Here is a 19,981-nt window from a genome sequence, read left to right as displayed (position 1 = left end):
ACCTCGTTAGAAGAAGTTAGACCTCTTTGACAGCCAGAAATCTTGCTTGTTTGTAGGTGAGCAAATACTTATTTTCCACTCTAATTTGGAAATAAATTCTTTAAAAATCAAACAATGTGATTTTATGTTTTTTTTTTTTTTTTCAAATTCTGTCTCTCATGGTTGAGGTTTACCCATGTTGACAATTACAGGCCTCTCTAATCTTTTCAAGTAGGAGAACTTGCACAATTGGTGGTTGACTAAATACTTATTTGCCCAACTGTAAGTGTTAATTATGTACACTCACACTTATTCTAATACTAAGGATTACAAATACCTTGATGGGATATACCAGATAAAAATGTTGCTATACAAATTTCTGCAGCTCCATTGTGCTTATATACACCCACAGTCAAAGGTTTTGAGAAACTTTCTTATTCTACTGAATGGTGTAATCTCATTCTCACTTTTGACCTGGGGTATATTTGTTCCAAAAGCCCATGCAAACATCAAACGCCTCCCCGAACCGCGATGTCATTCGTGATGTCACTCGTCCTTAAAGATACACACTTCAAATCACCCTCCACTAAAGACTTCCTGTTTTTCGGCACACAATCAGTAACTCCAACGCAGTCTGTCGCATCACTAGTTTCTACTCTGTGCTGCAGTCTTGCACTGCGGTTATCAGAGCCAATCAGATAGACGCTCAGTACAGGCTCACAGATGCAAAAATCTTCATCCCCTCTGTCTTGCTCCTTTAATTTAAATGAAAATGCAATTGAGTAAACTAATTCCAATAAAATTTACGCAAGTAAAATTGCTGATTTTAATTTAATTACAGAAAAAATACTTATCCGTAGTTACAGTACATTATCGGCAGTAAATGTAATTTGTTGCTTTCCATCCCTGTCTTGTTTAAGACACTCCAGAAGCTTTCATTTTCAGAATTATAGGCATACCGTATTTTAAATGTCTTAAACTTTTCAGACCTGCATTTTGTCTGCTGGGCAAAACAAACAAAAAAATCCGCTCTGATTTTTACTCTACTCAAACACCAGTTAAAAGTGCAATTTTTGGGGCAGGGGAATGTAATGCTTTTATTGGTTATTTTTAATGTTAATGTGTTTTTAATGAGAAATGAGGACTTTACATGATCCTTTTTGAAGGTGCGTTTGATCAGCCATTTTGTAAGAGCCAAAAATAGCAAGGAAGGCGTGCCAACTCTAATGATTTGATTTCAATGGGTAAAGTTTCATCCAATCATCTTCCAGAAGTGGCAACTAAATTCAATGTATTTATTGCACTAGAGACGCCAACGCGTCATGTCCTTCATCAGCATGCTTAGGTCTGAAGGGGTTATTTAATCGCATTCAATATGCAGGGAGGTTAGAAGGACTCCATACTGACCGTGGCAGAGTGCTCTCTTCTGCCTTGAGACCGCACAATGCGACCAAGGACTTCCACGCCATCCGTGGTGATGTTCCCAGCTGCACTAATAGCTTTTTCCCCAACTGCAACGCAGTCCAATGTCACCTTCACTGCCGTCTTACTGATGGTTACATGGAGCTAAACAGAGAGGAGCATAAAATGCATTGGTGTGTTTATCAAAACTACAAAAAAAAAAATACTTTGGCAATTGCTTATTCATGAAATTTACAAAAGTTTAAAAAAAAAATGATTAAACCACCTAACATCAGAGATTATTAACTAGCTCACATCAAAATTTCCATCATTGGATGAATAAAAAACAGTTTTGATGTAAAAAAGTCTTTATAGTAGTTTGATGTCTGCAAGTCATGTTGATCCTGATGAGATCACTAGGCTGCGGGTTTAACATAAATAAATGAATAAGAATAAATAAAATAGTAAATTGGGGTAAAACCAGAAAATAAAGTCAGAGATAAAAGAAAAAATGTTTGTGTTTCATCATCATTCAGTCTCAAACTTTACCAGCATGAATTGTTGTTTAGGAGGCACCTCGTTTGTTTTGTCTAGCTTATCATTTTCGAGACATGAGACAAATTGCTTTTGGTTCTTTCTTCTGAGAATGATGCATTATCACTCATATTGCACATATGATTTGAGGGAAATTGGTGAAATTTATTAACACTGTTGTACTGTGAGAGCAAGAATCCACAATACTGAGTTATCAAGTGATTCTTATCTTCAAAACACAAACACTGCTAAACAAACAGAGGGGAAAAAAGAAATGGAATCTGGTTATACAAAGTTTATTTAATATAAGTTTTCTTCTGAAATATGCTGTTTAATAAAAAATACTATTTTCTGGATGGATGTCACCGCAGGACAAATTTGTGTTAGAGCGTTTAGTATTGTCTTGGTGATGTACTGTCATGACTTCACTGATATCTTCAATTTGCATGAAGAAAATGTCACTTCACTTCTTGAGAACTTCAATACCAGTTTGGCCTGTGTTAATCTTCCCACTTCACTCGTTTTCTAAAGCTGAAGATATGCACAAGCTAAACCTATGTATAAGTCACTTTAAAAAAATCAAAAAGAAACAAGGATAAGAAGTTATTTCTCCGACTTATTAACATCCATTTGGAATTATGATGAAGGAAATATGTCTACCAACTTTTTTTGAGAGGATATTAAGGTAAAGATAAATTGTATGAAAAAAAGATAATCATTAAACCTAAATGTCACAATTAAATCTCGTCACTCTATGTTAAATGAAAAAGCCTGGAGGCAAGTATAATAACGGGCAGCTCCTTTCTTCACTTATTTATTGCAAGGTATTATTACTGGATGACAATTACTGGTGGGCAGTTAGGGCAATACTAAACTGTTCGACAGTTCAATCTTATCATACCGATAACAATACTGTTGCTGCCTGTGGATAATTTCACAGTAATTACACACAACTACGTACATCATCTAATACCCATTTTTGTTCTTTTTGTACATATGTGTCACTCTTCACCATAGTTTTGAGGACAAAATAAAAAAAAGACTACTGGAAAAAAAAGCGTCAAAATGACAACTTGAACTCATGATGAGACACTCAAAAATATCAAGGGGCTGCTCAAGATTCTCCCTTTTTAAGAGATACTTTAAAAAATTAAAAAAAAAAAAAAAAAAAAAACTATTAATAACGCACTTAAAGTCGACGCACTAACCTTGTGGAAACTGCCGTGGAAGACTTTTTTTATTTGAGTTTCTTCAAAGGTGACAGTTTGAAATTCCCCTTTGTAGTCGTAGTTGAAGAATGTCAAACTTTTCACAGAGTCTGTACGAAATGATGACAGATAAAGATTAGGCCATATAATCTTAAAGAAACACTTGGTAGCTTTTCAGTTTTGGTCGATTTAAGCGACGCCGGTAGACAAAAGCAGTAGTGTTTTGCCTTAAAGCGGAAGTTCAGAATTTTTTTACAATAGGCTTAATCTTCAAGTTAGCGGGGGTTTAATTAGTCTGTGGAGTTGATTTCAACAAATTTCATCCAGTTTGTAAGTTATTTGTTAGTTTCAGGGCTCCAGAGTGGCTAAGCAAGTGCGAGTCAATGGTGCCTGCTTAGCATGCCAATAAAAAAACGATACAGATCTAGCAACATCAAACATCAAAAGTACTTCTCATAAAGTAGTTGGCACATTTGTTATAATTGATCAATTTTATGCCATAATAATTCAGTTATTTCAAATTCCCTAGTTTTTAGCACGTTGTTCTATTGGATCAATTACATGATTTAATTGAGTCTCTACTCTCAAAATTTACAAAACATTTGTTAAAAAGATAAAAGCAAACTGATTTAAAACTTAAAATGTTTTTTTCTTAAATTGAAAACCTGTGATGAATGTTTATCTGAAACGCTGCCTTCATTTGCACTGTTGGTTGTCAGATGACAAAAATATTTTTTTCCCCTCATCTGATTCTTCAGGCATGAAAACATAATGATGGCACTGCCAAGGAGCTATCAACCATATTTACAAATAGAGTATACTTGCAAACACTGCTTACAATATAAATGTGATCTAGTTAAATTGATATTTCATCTTAAGATATCTAGAATGGGGCTCAAGCAAGTACCAGTAATTGTTTTCAATCATTGAAACTTCGGTTGATGAATTTTTGGTAATACAAAACATATTTTGTCCGGTTTGACACAAAAATAACTGCACCCCATATAAAGTGCTGCTTCTCTGGTGTCAACAATGTCTATAAATCTCTTTAATATCGGTCCTCATTAACAAAGCGAGAATTCTCCACTCTCCACAAATGGTCTCACTGCTCACTATAAGAACTAATTATTTATTATTTTGCCCTTAACACAGTTTAAGTTAACTCTGTAGGTTTAAAAGTAAATTTTTCTTGATCGTTCGGGGAGCAGCTGCACCTCCCTTGAAGTCCTGTGGCTAACCCGATTGAAGGAGAGAGTTGAAAAGCACTGCTTTGAGGTATAACATAGAACTGATGTACCAGTACATTTAATTGTCCATGACTGTCATCGTCATCCGTCTTTGTTTTGTCATGAAATATACAAAGCGCAACTCCAAGATCGCAACATCTTTCGGAAGTGAAAACCTTCTTTCAGTTAATTTCACATCTACAGTATGTTCTAATCAAACCAATTACTCCAGCCTAAGTTTGTAAAACTGCAGCATCATACAGGAATTAATCTCGAGCTGCTGAGACTGCAGAATACTCCAACAATCTCAGATCGAGACAACGACAAGAAGCAAAATAATCAAAAGTAAACCCACGGTCCAAGGTGAGTCCCACCACCGGGTTGGTGTCCTTATCGAGGATTTCCCATAATGCAAACGGCTCCTGCGAAGTCTCGGGAAGCAGGCGGATCATCATAGAGATGGTGTAGTCAGATGGTAAACCTTCAGGATGAAGGTACCTGGTAGACGCACACACAACACACAAAAAGAGTTAACCGTACCCTAAAGGCATGTAGCCACGAGGTGTCTTTTCCGAGTCTCTTTGCTGCTCGGCTGAGAGCTTTTACAGAGCTTTTGGCTGCCTCCAACTGTCTCACAGTGCCACTTTCTTTTCATCAGAGAATCAAACTTTTTGGGGTGGGGGAGCTGCCTCTGAGCACTTGAGGTTCAAAAGATTCCAGCTTCTTTTTTTCAGCACTCTTGTCAATGTCACTTTTGAAAAACTGAACGTTCCCAGTTAAGGAGGCTAAATTTAAAGCTGGCTGGCGAAAAAGCTCCAACAACAACACATACAAAATAGTATGTATTCTACAGCAGCACGTCTAGATGCATTTGAATGTTCCTGCTACATTTAAAGTTGACCTTGCACGAGATTAAATTTTCCCAATTTTTTGTACATAACATACAGTAGATCAAAATAAGTGTGTGACCTAGATGAAGTCTGACATCAATGTAATTTGTTGATTTGATTAAAATCACTTTATAAGTCAAACCTCTCTGACAACAAGCAGATGTTCTGACATTGTAATGTCACACTGCTCATTATTATGCTAATATCTGTTCAGCTTCCTCCTTATGCACACACACCCATCTCAGGACGGCAGGAATCAAGGCATCTCACAGCTACATTCAGAACAGGCAAAGCAGGTGAAGTTATCCAAACCCAGGTGAGTTTATAAATGGCTTTAAAACTTATTTTGAGAGAAATCCCTATGCAACCAGGATTTTACTGTTTCAGGCCTATTTTGAGAAGATTGACTGAAAACAATGTGCACATTTCCTGCCATACAAATAAGCACAGAAATACATGCATGTGGCGGAAAACACTCAGTTGACTTGAAGTTCCGCTCTGAGACCCCCAATTTGGCCAAATTTCAAAATTGTCCAAAAGCATGTGTGATATATTATTGGAAAGCTTAAAATCTCAATTTTCTGGGGGAAGAAAAATTTTGAACTGGAGGTAATTAAAAAAAAAAAAATTCTAAAGAGCAAAACCCTAACTTGAGGTGAGAGCACGCGAGAGCAGAATTAAAGACGCCACGATGATTGATTCTAAGCTAAAAATGACATTTCGAATAATAAATACCATTATTTACCTTCTTGTTATGGCTAGTTTGAAACAAAAGCGGTTGCGCGACATCTGTAAATCGGGGTTTCCAGGGTAAAACAGACAAATTAAAAATAGTTCAGGGACTTAATGCGCCATAAATCGGCTATGGCAGCATATAGTCATATTGTTCTATCAAACACAACAGTTATTTTGGCTTAAAATACAGCAATTTATTTTAAAGAAGGGTGCAAGAGCAGAAACTGCTTTTTCAGCCTTGTCTGTGTTTTCTGCCATGTACATTTGTTGTTTACTTTATAATACTTTTGTCGAATGAACCGTTCCTGCCTTTATCTGCTAAATAAAAAAGAATAATAAGAACATGAATGCGAGGTCTCTAAAATCATGCCCCTAAAATCAATTTTCTGATTCTTTAGCCACAAATATGTGAAGAGCAAAAACCGATATACACCATAAAAAAAAGACCTGATGCTTGCAATGTACTCTTTACATGGGGCTAATTTAACTGGCAAAATCTATTTTGTGCTGCACTCGATCAATCCATATTAAAGTTTTTGTTTTGTGGCAGAAGCCGACAGACACCACAGGTGTTTCCAAGCAAAAGCCATCGACTCCTCTTAACCCAGTGCTTCTCAATTATTTTCTGTTACGCCCCCCCAAGGAAGACGTAAATGTTTTGCGCCCCCCCCAAACTCTGCCGCCACTGTAAATAGTATCATTTGTCTATAATATTACTATTATAAATACGCCTCTGCCTCACATTGTATCCTTTTTTTTCTATTAGAGAAAATAACAGACATCAACTTATAAAATATAACTTTATTAACATTGTTTTGTTTGTAACAGAAAAGACATAACGCGCATCAATTTGCCTGAATTAAAAAAAGTCACATCCAAACTGTAAAAATACACAGGTGCATTTCTGACCATTTGATACTGAAAAATAAAATCAGTAAATAATAACAAATTCAAATTGATTAGAAACATTAACTCATGAGGACAATATGCCAAAAAATTTGACCGGAAAAACAAAACTGAATAGAAGAAGGGGGAAAAAAAGTGTCTTTGGACAGAAGTTTTTATTTTCGCTGCTCGCTGCTTCTAGTGCCACCTCCAGTTTGCAATGATGTGGGATTATTTTGCACTAAGGAAGCTAAGAGTGCTCACTAGTTTACTGATATAACACTGACAAAGCGGGATGATTGTTGGCAATATTCGGCACGTTTTCGCTGAAAAACAATCAAGCGGCTTATCAATGAGATTGGGTCTAATGTCTTTAAGTGGCGTCTTAATTGATTTGGCTTCTGGCTGTCCGCTATAATCATTTTTAGACACAGTAAACAGTGGTCTTTCCTTGTCTACCACTGTATTAAATGTCAAAGCCAAAAGGCAAACGGCCCGAAAAAAGCGCATTCTCGACGGCCGAGGGAGAACCGTAGGTGAGGGCGGTCATCGTGACGATCCCAAGCCGAAAATGGCACTTCTCGGGCGGACACGTGAGAACCGGAGAAGACAGTGGGTCGCTGCGTGAGTCCGGCCGGGCTTTCGAAAACGGCGCACAGCTCTCCAGCTCTTCATGAGTCCCTTCCGTGTGCTCTTGCTTACTTCAAAAATACTGCGCACACTTTGAAAATGAGAGCGCCACTGCCACCCACTGAGTGGATGTGCAAGTACACTTTATTCTAGTACAGCAAGAAAAAAAAAAAAAAAAAAGCATGTTCCCCGAGTTCACACCCCACTATTTGAGAAGTACTGTCTTAACCAATCAGCACAGCACACAGACACGCATTAGGACATAACCACACACACAACGCACAACCACAGCAAAGCATCATTGGCGATTAAGCTGTCTTTTGAAGAGATCGCCTGTATAAAGGTAAAACAAGATGCCATGCTTTTGTTGTCCATGGATGGCAAGGCAGTAAAATCCAAAGATCCAAAGTAAACAATCCTGCACAATAGAAGGTCAGAGACACAGAGACATGTCTGTATGTCTGTAAGTACTCAATCCTGACTTCTACCAATGAAAAAGAGGATCCCCATCTCCAAAGCCTTGTTTAAGAGCTATTTGTTTTGAGTATTTTAATAAACCCTTGTTCATTTTAAATGATGGCCACTGAGTTCTAAAAGATATGAGTGTTAACTGTTTATGCAGTTAACTACTATATTTATGCAATAAAATGCGAGCTTTTGACCAAATACATGAAATGTATATGGAAAAAAGCTTATTGTTTATAGTTGTATTCTGTAAAGTAATTCTTACATAGTCGCAGCACTTAAATTTACTTTAACTGGTATTACCAGGAGTTTGTAAAAAAAAAAAAAAAAAAAAAAAAAATGAAAATTGAGTTTTCTGTTTTTGCAAATTAACTCTTCATATATAAAACATACCATATCCTAACGTCCATATTATATAAAATGGATACTAGAGACATGTTTTACTCCATTTGGGACAATGTTTTTATAATAATATCAACAACAGGCTAATGCACAGTTATTAAATCAGTGTATTTTTATTTCTATAAACATTTGAAACACACTTAGAATCCTGTGTAGCACTGGTGATTTCAGTTTCTTTGAATTGAAAAAAATATATATTAATAATTTCAAAATGCTTCGGCCCGTTGTTAGCCGGGATAGGCTCCAGCTCCCCCACAACCCTCGTATGGTTAACGTTTTAGAAGTTGAATGAATTGATGTATTTTCAAATGTTCAAAAATACATCTCACGCCCATACTAATCTCTAAAATTAAACAAAGCTTAATTGTAGGGAGTGGAAGCAAACTTAGAATTTGGGAGAAATCCTCACTTACTTGGTGGGCTGCGACACCAGAGCATCACGGTGTAACCTGTAACATGGGAAGCTGTTGAATGAGCCGGGCTCTAGAGAAACTCCCGATATTGTGCTGTACTCCTTCTCCACCAAACCAAACTTCTCCATCATGCGAAAACCTGCAGAACACAAAAACCTTATCACACCTTTACCTGCATTTTATTATCACATTTTGCAACACTTATGGGTGATGTAAGCCCTTACCTGCCATGCTGTTTCCACTCATTAGAATGGATGGACAAGCTGAATGGTAGAAACAAGTGAGTTTGTGAAATCTTATCCTGACAGTAAGTCTGTTTGGGGTTTGGGGTTACTCACTGGCAGTGGCTGCCTCGCAGACAAAAGTAATGAGCTGCTCCTCGATTTTTTTCACAGCATCCAAATCGTCCACAAAGAAGACATGCCTGTCGCTAGGCTTACTGGCAATATTGACTAGTTCCCCGTAATCTGCATCCGCAAAGCCAATTGCAAAAATGATGTATCCTGAAAATGTGACCAAACGAGAACAACATTCAATCAGTAAGATTGATGTTTTTCTCCCCCATTTGAAGATTCTGATTGTGAAAAATGAATTTTTATGGAAGCCCCACATGGATATTAATGAAGATACAAATGTATCACACAACATATACAGTGGTATGAAAAAGTATCTGAACCTTTTGGAATGTGTCACATTTCTGCATAAAATCACTATCACATGTGATCTGATCTTTGTCAAAATCACACGGATGAAAATACAGTGTCTGATTTAATGAAAACAACCCACACATTTATAGGTTTTCACATTTTAATGAGGATAGCATGCAAACAATGACAGAAGGGCAAAAAATAAGTTAGTGAACCCTCTGCCTAAGGAGACTTAAAGAGCAATTGAAACCAATTTTTACCAAACATTTTAAGTCAGGTGTGTTCTCAATCACTAATGAGTAGTTTCAAGCTGCCCTGCCCACTACAAAACAAACACCTGGTGAGAAATGAGGAGCATTGTGATGTGCATCATGGCTCGGTCAAAAGAGCTGTCTGAAGACCTGCCATCGAGGATTGCAGATTTGTATATGCTGGGAAAGGATACAAAACCATCTCTAAAAGTATGGATGTTCATCAATCGACAGTCAGACAAGTTGTCTGCAAATAGAGAGAGTTTAGCACTGTTGCTTCTTTCCCGAGAGGTGGCCGTCCACCAAAGATGATGCCAAGAGTTCAGCGCAGAATAGTCAGAGAGGTAAAAAAGAACCCTAGATTGTCTTCTAAAGACTTACAAAAATAAATGTCACAGTCCAATATCTCTGTGCACACAACAACTATATGTAAAACTATGGCCAATAACGGTGTTCATGGGAGGACTCCACGGAGGAAGCGACTGCGGTCTAAAAAAAAAACATTGTTGCGAGTTTAATGTTTGCAAAAAAGGCACTTGGACACTCCACAGACGTTTTTGCAAAATATTTTGTGGGCTGATGAAACCAAAGTTGAATTGTTTGGGAGTAACATCAACACCTTATCCCCACCGTGAAGCATGGTGGAGGGAGCATCATGATTTGGGGCTGTTTTTCTGCCTCAGGGCCTGGACAACTTGCAATCATGAATGGAAGAATGAATTCAAACGTTTATCAGGATGTTTTGCAGGAAAACCTGAGGCCGTCTGTCAGACAGTTAAAGCTAAAAAGAGGATGGATGCTGCAACAAGACAATGATCCAAAACACAGAAGTAAATCATCTTCAGAATGGTTTCAGAAGAACAAAATACACGTTCTGGAGTGGCCAAGTCAAAGTCCAGACATAAACCCGATTGAAATGCTGTGGCATGACCTAAAGACAGAGATTCATGCCAGGGCCGGCCCAGGCCATTTGGGGGCCCTAAGCAAAATAATGCAAAGGGGCCTGTATTTTTGGCCCACCATTTCGTCACAGTATACTGTGAAACCCATACATGCAATCCAACCCATACGTCCATATTTTATATATTAATCAGATTTTGTTGCACTGTATACTTAAAACTTCTCCCCCCAAATGATTGTCAGTACTTACAGTAAATAGCGCCAAACCTTTTTCTAAAAGAGCAAAGAAAGAAGTTAAGGAAGAACGTTTATTTTTTTAAGCTTGTAATCAAGTATCAAAACTCACAAAAGTCAAATAAAGCAAACTGTAGTAAAAAAAAAAAAAAAAAAAAATTGCCAGATTGGGGGCCCCCAAGTGGTCAGGGGCCCTAAGCAGCTGCATAGTCTGCGTATAGGCTAGGCCGGCCCTGATTCATGCCAGACATCCCAGTAATCTGACTGAACTACAACAGTTTTGTAGAGAAGAATGGGCCAAGATTTGTCCTGATCGTTGTGCCGGACTGATCTGCAGCTACAGGAAGCGTCTGGTTGAAGTTATTGCTGCCAAAGGGGGAGGGGGAGGGGAACAATATTAAATGTGATGGTACACTTACTTATTTTTCCCCCTTCTGTCATTGTTTGCATACTATCCTCATTAAAATATGAAAACCTATAAATGTTTGGGTGGTTTAGTTAAGTCAGACACTGTTTGTTTCATCTGTTTGATTTTGACAAAGATCAGATCACATTTGATGGTGATTTTATGCAGAAATGTGAGAAATTCCAAAAGGTTCAGATACTTTTTCATACCACTGTAGTACACAAGCATCCACCAATTGGCAGTTCCTACCTCAAGCATACAGTTTTTTTTTTTTTTTTTAACAAAAAAGGTTTGTGCCCACTTTGAATGAGATGACAGCATATAAATACATGTATACACACAGCACGGGGGGGTGTGGGGGTGGGTGCATGCATGTTTCATGTGGTTTTCCCATCTTCTCATGATTTAGATCGTCATGTATCAATGATCACATTTCACTGTGAATGTTTTGCCAATAAATGTTTTCAAAATGTTGCAACGCTATTGAATTCTCTGCTCGAGTTACATTTACTAACAGACACAGACCCTCCATCTGCATTTCCATGGACACTTTATTGACGTCATCCTGCGAACGCCCATCAGTGAGCACAACCAGGACTTTGGGTACCCCCTTCCTGGCTCCAGCATCTGAGGTGAAAATGGACTCCTTTACATGCTTAATAGCACGACCTGATAAAAGAGACAAGATAGCATTAATGATAACATCAAACACTTTGTGATAACAAAATATATATAATCAAAATGTAGATTGAACCTTTATCCATTTTTACCTGCCTTATAAGATGACTAAATAATCAGTGACATCAGTTAATAATTACACAGAATCTAGAACATTATAGAACCACCAATTGACTTAAATGTTCCTCCTTTCATTTATCAAGGAAAGTTGGGAGCCATTGTCTTTTAATTTGCCTATTGTAAATTAAAATAAAAGAGATATTTTAATTCTGTCTACAATAGCAATGAAATATACAATGCAGGTCAAAACCTATACATGTAAATGAGAGACCTACAAAATTCTGCAGCCAGCCAAGCTAAGTGCAGCGTTTCCCACTGCATTTAGAATAAGTGAATTTAAATGAGTGCCTAATGTTTACAGATAAAACTAACGAAAAGATAAAAATGTCATAGAGGTTGAAAGTTGATTAACAGTGAATTTCAATGGATTTAATCAGTCAATAAAATGCAAGCGGGAAGTTTAGATAGGCTTAAAGACTCTCCCATAAGACAAAACATAAACATTTTATTCATGAGATGAAGCTATAAGGCAATTGCTCAATCAGGTGGGATTTGAGCTTATGAATATTTGATATTGTTTTTGTTGCAAAACAATGTTTGTCCTAACTTTCCTCTGACAAAAACATAGGTGAATGCACACATCTGTAACACATACAGTAAAGCCTCATTTTTATTGTTATTTAATGTCAGTGTCCTATCAGACAAGTGGAAATTAATGGCAAAAGAATACAGATCATTAATCTGTCCTGATAGGCTCGATTGAGCAGTTCATTATACCACGCAGCATGTTGGAGCTTCTTCCTTGCCCATTGAGATTAGTATTTATAGTTTGTGATGCTCCACTTGACCTTTATGTAATGGCATGGACAATCGCCATCATCTATCCTCACAAGGGCTCCTGTCAATTAACATTTTATTTTCCCATCATTCTTCTGTTTCCTCTGGCTTGTCAGAGTCATTAATGGTGACACAGTTGGAATGGAGACAATTTATAAGGCAACAGATTCTTTGTTATGTTTCAAAAGCTCTAAGCAACAGATAAATCCACCAACTTCTATCTTAACATAAATTTGAAGTTAGACTTAGGTCGTTTTCGAATGACTTATTTTCACATAATTATTAAGACATGTTCATGTACAGTTACGCTAATGTGAACAAAAAAGATGCAACTACAGTAATGTTGTCATAGAAAAGTTATTTTTCATGTGTGAGAAAAGAATTAATTTTGTGAATCAAAATATCATGAGTATCAGATGAAAAAAAACATTATAATAACGAACTAAAGCAACAATACGTAACTTTTCAGTTTTGGTCGATTTTAGCGACGCTGGTGGACATAAGCGGAAGTGTTTTTGCCTTAAAAAAGACTGCATTTCCTGTAAGGACCAGCGCACACCCCTACAGTGTCGTAAAATCATCAGTCAATCAAAAATCAATGTCCCGGTTGCCTGCAGATGGATTAAACAACATTTCTGTTTCAGCGACTGTGTGAAAGATGAATTGTAATAAGGTATTGAATTCAGTTGTGGCTACACAATAGCATACGGCAGTTAGCAACCGTGTGGCTTAGTGTGGCTAACCCCCCGCTTCACGCCAGCTAATAAAACCCGGGACAATGTTTACTGTTGAGTATCCTGGTAGCTTCCCTTTTTTTCCCTCCTCGGACAAAACGTTTTTTTTCTTTTGTTGCTCTGCCATCTTTGCAGAATTCACTCGAAAGGCTTCGCATCGACTTACGTCTTTATAATGAATGGGGAAGGGCGAAGTGACGTATGCCGTAAAGCAGTCAGCACATTTGTAGTTTTTTTGTGTGGCAGGCTTCCTGCCCCCCTCCTTAAGGTAATTAGTACTGGTGAAAGTGATACAGACCCCCACAAGAAATACAAGAGGTGTCATTCAACAAGTTGTCAGTTGACATATCACAAATGTTATGAACACATTTTATAAAGGTTGAAAAATTACCAAATGTTGCCTTAAGTGTGAAGTATATAGCCTGTATACAGTATATTGAGTCAAAGAAAGCTTGCAGTGGTGCTTATGTTGCAGGGTAGAAATTCATTTATAAGTGTATTCTAACTGTTTAACGTTCCTTTGAGAACATGTTAGAGGATGGGAGACATCAGCCACATTCACATACATCGCCGCCTCCTAAGTCTCCAAAGTCAATCTGACAAGCGCGTGAGAGTGGAGCGGAAACACTCCCTCAAGATGAGGATCCTTGCTTGCAGATTCTTCTTTTTCTCTGCGTTGCCATCACAGGCACTCGCCTGGTTAATATGAGCAAGAGCCTTGAGACTAATTAAAAGCTACCTGGGCTGTCATTTCCTTGTTGGGTACTCGGGGAGAGCAAAATGAGCACACCTTGAAACTTGGGAGGTACGGAAGTAAGCAACAGAATAGATACAAAATGTCAACCTAACCCCATTAAACTTTTGACTTTGAAACTTTTTTGTAATGTATTTTTTAAATTCATTTAAAAACTTTCACCTTTAATGTCACCTAAAACCAACACAATGTAATTGAAAAACTAATTGGTTTATTTTAGGAAAGGAGCAATAATTGAAACAAGTAATATGGTTATCTGCATATTATCTGAACCAAGCACAGTATAATAGTGACTATTACATAAAAAAAACAACAAACAAAACCTACACACTTGCCAAAAAGTGATTAAAGAAAAGAACAGGAAGTTCCATCAGGAAGTCAAGACTCAAATTCAGCAGGAGCAGTGCGTTTTTTGTCCTGGCAGTGAACCAGTTTTACACCCTCAGCAGAGTTCTCGAAGACGAATGGGAGTCCTACCAACCAGTCTACTTGGGTTTTGTAGACTTGGACAAAGCATTCAATTGTGGCCATGGAGAGTCCTGTCCAGGGTGCTCCGGGAGTACGGAATAGAGGACCCCTTTATATGGGCAATTTGGTCCCATTACGGTACGGTCGGTGTCAGAGTTTGATCTTTATTGACAGTAGTAAAGCGGATTTGTTTCTACTCAGAGTTGGACTATGCCAAGGTTGCCCTTTGTCACCGATTCTTTGCATAACTTTTATGGAATTTATGGAAGGCGCGGCCGAGGCATTGAAGGGTTTCAGTTCGGTAACGTCAGCATTGCATCTTTGTTTTTTACAGAACATGTAGTTCTGTTGGCTTCATCAGGCCTCGATCTTCAACTCTAGCTGGAGCCATTTGCAGCCTAGTGTGAAGCGGTTGGGATGAGAATCAGCACCTATAAATCTGAGACCATGGTTTGGTGGAATGCCCTCTGATGCTCTCAAGGATGAGAGGTTTATATATATATTTGGATGTTGTTCATGACTAAGGGAACAGATCAGTGTGCTGTCTGCATTGATGTGGACACTGCATCGGTTCATCATGGTAAAGAAAGAGCTCAGCCAAAACGCGGATCTCTATTTACAGGTCGATCTACATTCCTACCCTCACTGATGGTCATGAGCTTTGGGTTGTGACTGAAAGAACAAGATCCCGAATAAAAGCAGCCGAAAAGATTTTCTTTCGCAGGGTGTCTGTGCTCTCCCTTAGAGATAGGGTGAGAAGCTTGGTCATTCGGAGGGGTTCATAGTAGGGAGATGGACAGGAGTCAAACAAAGTGGCTCAGGGATCTGATTATGATCCACCCTGGAGAGGGGTTCCTGGCACGTCCCATTGGGAGAAGGCCCTAGGTTGATCCAGGACATGCTGGGGAAACGCCTCTGGATCCCCCTGAAAGACCTCTATTGCTGGGGAAAGGGAAGTCTGGGCTTCCCTTCTGAACTGCTGCCCTGGCGAACCAACCTTGGATAAAGTAGTAGAACATGGATGAATCGTCTTTTAGGAAAAAAAATCGGGCACAGCAGTGACATACGGAAAAAGGAACTCAGTCCCAAAAATGACTGAAAATATGAAAAAAAAAAACCACTCAGGTGGTGAAGAGGTATTATCCATTATTAAATGAGCTGTACGACTTTCTGAAAAGTAACGTCTACATTCTGTGTGCGACAACAACCCAAGGTATTCTTTGTAATGTAGACCCAAAAGTTCAGGATAGTTTTAAAAAGGCAACATTGACTGCTACACTGGACAACACTGATTCAAAGTACTAAAGAGGAAATCAAAAAGTATTTCTGACAAGATTATCCAATGTCTTCAGAAGCTAGAATAAGAAGAAAGAATCGACTGCTGCATGTACTACCACAGATCCACAAATGACCATGAGCAGTTACAAGCCTTCCCAGATCAATGACAATTATCTAGCCATAATTCTAACACAATTGGTTGGAAATCCCCTCTAAACCATAACTTCATAGACTTTAAACAAATCTAACCGAATTCTGGAACAGATACACCATTTATTTTTACTTTTCTATCAAAATTACATAAGTTTCCATTCATCCATCCATCCATCCATCCATCCATCCACCCACCCACCGCTCGGGTCAGGTCGCGGAGGCAGCAGTTTTAGCAGGGAAGCCCAGACTTCCTGCTCCCCAGCCACTTCAACCAGCTTCTCCGCCGGGATCCCAAGGCATTCCCAGGCCAGCCAAGAGACAGTCTCTCCAGCGTGTCCTGGGTGATCCCAGGGGCCTCCCGCCGGTGGGACATTCCCGGAACACCTCTCCAGGGAGGTGTTCAGCAAGCATCCAACCAGATGCCCAAGCCACCTAAACTTGCTCCTCTCAACGCGGAGGAGTCCCCAGAGGGAGCCCTCTCCAGCACATCCTCCAAGGACTCCAAAAAGGGTGGGTACTCTGAGCTGCTGTTCGGTGCATAAGCACAAACAACAGTAAGGACCCGTCCCCCCACCCGAAGGCAGAGGGAGGCTACCCTCTCGTCTACCGGGGTAAAACCCAACGTACAGGCGCCAAGCCGGGGGGCAATAAGTATGCCCACACCTGCTCGGCGCCTGTCACTTTGGGCAACTCCAGAATGGAAGAGAGTCCAACTCCGCTCGAGAGAATTGGTACCAGAACCCAAACAGTTTGTGGAGGAGAGTCTGACTATATCTAGTCAAAACTTCTCTGCCTAACACACCAGCTCAGGCTCCTTCCCTGCCAGTGAGGTGACATTCCATGTCCCAAGAGTTAGCTTCTGTAGCTGGGAGTCGGACAGGCCCCCACCTTTCGCTGTCGCCCAACTTACTATGCACCTAACCCCTTTGGCCCCTCCCACTGATGGTGAGCCCATGAGAAGGGGGACCTGCGCTTCCTTTTCGGGCTGTGCCAGACCGGGCCCCATGGGAACATGTCCGGCCACCAGACGCTTGCCTTCAAGCCCCACCTCCAGGCCTGGCTCCAGAGGGGGGCCCCGGTAACCTGTCTGGGCAAGGGAAAACTGACTCCGTTTGTGTTCATCATCATAAGGGGTCTTTGGAGTCATGCTTTGTCTGGTCCCACACCTAGGACCTGGTTACCATGGGTGACTCTGCCACATAGCTCCTAGGATCAATGGGACACGCAAACCCATCCACCACGATAAGGTGATGTAAGTTTTCCCAACAAAAACTATAGCTGGGCTATTATTACTGCAGTCTACCAACCACTAGTTACAATTACATCAATAACAGACACGGGTTATGATCAAAACCTGCTAAGTTTTTTTAAAGGACCTTTTGAAAGCCTCAATATTGAGGTCCAGTGAAACATAATCATACTAGGCATGTACCGAAAGCAAGATTCTTGGCCGAAACTGGAAACCGAATATTGGAAGCACTTGGCTGAAAACCGTAAGACCGAAAAACACAAATGTATACATTCATTTTATATTTCATTTTTTAAAAATTATTTCATTATTTTCCGATTAATGCCCTTTGCCTTGGCATTGGTTCCACAACCCCAGAGGCTCGAGAAATTTAGTTTGAAAGGTGCCGATTCTGAAACCCCATAGGAGGGTGCAATCCCGGCGGCAGTGACCGTTTTGTCGCAAACGCTGAATGCATCCTATTGCAGATATACTGGCGTCGTCACAGCATTATGTTCGTTGGACGGTGACACACACATCACAGCTGATGAAGCCTTGATAAATGAGCTTTCTTGGAAGTTTGGGACACTCGAAAAATGGGTCTCACGCCTCCAATTGCTAAAGTAAATGAGACCTCGATGTCCGTTTGTGTGGAACTGTAGTTCACAACAACAGCAAAATACAAGGCTATTACAATCTATCCTATTCCTTAAAATAAGCCTTGCTGTTTTCTTGCTCAATAAATGGAATCAATTGAGCGCCAGGCGAGTGGGTCAAGTTCTAAAAGCCACGAAGTCCTGCCGGATTAAAAGACGACTGGCAGAGAAGGTTGTGGAAGTTGCGGGAAAAAACATGTGCCAAATAGAAAAAGTGTTCATGTCATAAACTTATTGTACTAAACCACAGCAAATGCACATTTATGTATTTAAATACTACTTTATTTGAGTACTACTCGCTTGATTAAATTTCAAATTACTCACGCACGGGTTGGAATGAACTTTACTCGATGTGACGCGAGACTTCAAAGGAAAGCCATTTCAGAACGAGTGTGTAGCAGTGATGAGGCAAATTTATTTTATTTTCCTTCATTTAATAATTTACATATTTCTTTGATGACTCAAAATACTTCCAAACCGCCATCATGTTGGCTGTGAGCCAGTAGTGTTAGTGAGACCGCGTCACCCAGTGTGTTGCGTCCCGCTGTCTTTTGATTACGTCATCATATGAGGAGTAAGGTTCTTGACACAATTTATATCTTCACCATAGCGTCCCGAAGACCCCGCTTACTGTGTTTTAGTTCCGCTTTACTTGGCATATTTGAAGAATCGGAATTTGGATGTTTGTGAATTATTCTTGATTCTTCCACGGCCGTATTGTGAATGATCTAAGAATCGGAAATTTCACTTATCTTTGCTATTCGGTGGCAAACTTTCGGTCTTCAAAATCGAAAACCTTACCTTTTAGCTCTTTTTGGCTGATAGTTTTCGGTACTGAATTTACGGTCACGTCTCTATAACATACAGAACAGTACCTTCTCTTTTCATCCCAATAACCAATAGAAAAGCAAACTTGGAGTTGTCAGACCCTCCAAAACCAGAACCAGAACCGAATTCATCTCGTCCACAGAACCGGAAGATGGAAGGAGCAGATACATATTAAGAAGGCTCTATATACAGTACAGTTCCGATGGTTATCTAGTCTTTTTCAAACCCACTAAGACAAGAAAGGCCACTACACCTCATCGAATGTGGTGGTCCCTTACATACCTGGTCCATCATAGAAAGTATTTTTTCAAAATACAAGTGCTGATGCACCCACCAGCCATGATTTATGGGATTAAGGGTGATATGTCGTGAACAACCAAGAAGAGAGGCCTCAATTCAACTTTAGCAGATTGCCATGACCTGGATGACTGAGACTCTACACAGCCATATCAAATCACATCTACACCTCTTATTTTGCAGATATCTGTCAGCAATGACAAATGATATTGCGTTTGGCCATAAAGAGTAGTGTTGTCAGATATCTGCCAGAGATACATGTTTCTACACTGTCCAGGGATCACACGGGGCGAGAGTGGAATTACAGAAGCTAGCCAAGCATGAAGTGAGACACGGAGCATAGCAGAGGCGACACAAGGCTCAGGAACGCTAACATGGAACAATGGCATTCTGTATGAAAAGAACCAGGAAAGAAAAGCAGAAAAAAGTAGGACAGGAAGTTTTAGTCAATCAGACGGAAATATTAAGATGTGCAATGGGATTGTGGTTGAGCAGCTCAATTAACTAGTGATCTGTGTGTGTGTGTGTGTTTAGTCAACCCTGTCAGCATAGATTGGGCTCTTTTTATAAATTCTGTTGTCTCACCATCAGTGGGGATGTGTAAGATAAAAATACTTGAAATAATCTCCTCCTCTTTTAGCCCGCAAAGCCTCGCCGCCTCTCAAATCTTTGTTCTTTTGTGCAAGATATTTTTACCCATGCCAAGGAGCTTATGTTTTTTGTTTGTTTGTTTGCCATTTTCTAATCAAGAATAGACATACTTGGCACTTTTTATGAGTGAAGGAGTGTGACATGGACCAATGA

At 39.5% G+C, this 19,981-nt stretch overlaps 1 protein-coding gene across 1 annotated transcript in view; it reads right to left on the bottom strand.

Moving 5' to 3' along the window:
* col14a1a (collagen, type XIV, alpha 1a) overlaps positions 1-19,981 on the bottom strand; it is a 219,102-nt gene that overhangs the window by 54,504 nt on the left and 144,617 nt on the right. The window contains exons 28-34 of the mRNA XM_057834300.1: positions 11,732-11,875; positions 9,107-9,271; positions 8,993-9,031; positions 8,769-8,907; positions 4,704-4,846; positions 3,123-3,232; positions 1,387-1,545 (exon numbers count right to left, since the gene is read on the bottom strand). Of these exons, the coding sequence (XP_057690283.1) occupies positions 1,387-1,545; positions 3,123-3,232; positions 4,704-4,846; positions 8,769-8,907; positions 8,993-9,031; positions 9,107-9,271; positions 11,732-11,875 (899 nt within the window). The remainder of the gene's footprint in view (positions 1-1,386; positions 1,546-3,122; positions 3,233-4,703; positions 4,847-8,768; positions 8,908-8,992; positions 9,032-9,106; positions 9,272-11,731; positions 11,876-19,981) is intronic.

Source organism: Corythoichthys intestinalis, chromosome 4 (assembly GCF_030265065.1).
Source record: "Corythoichthys intestinalis isolate RoL2023-P3 chromosome 4, ASM3026506v1, whole genome shotgun sequence".
NCBI lineage: Eukaryota > Metazoa > Chordata > Actinopteri > Syngnathiformes > Syngnathidae > Corythoichthys > Corythoichthys intestinalis.
This window is presented reverse-complemented; position numbering and strand designations above follow the sequence as displayed.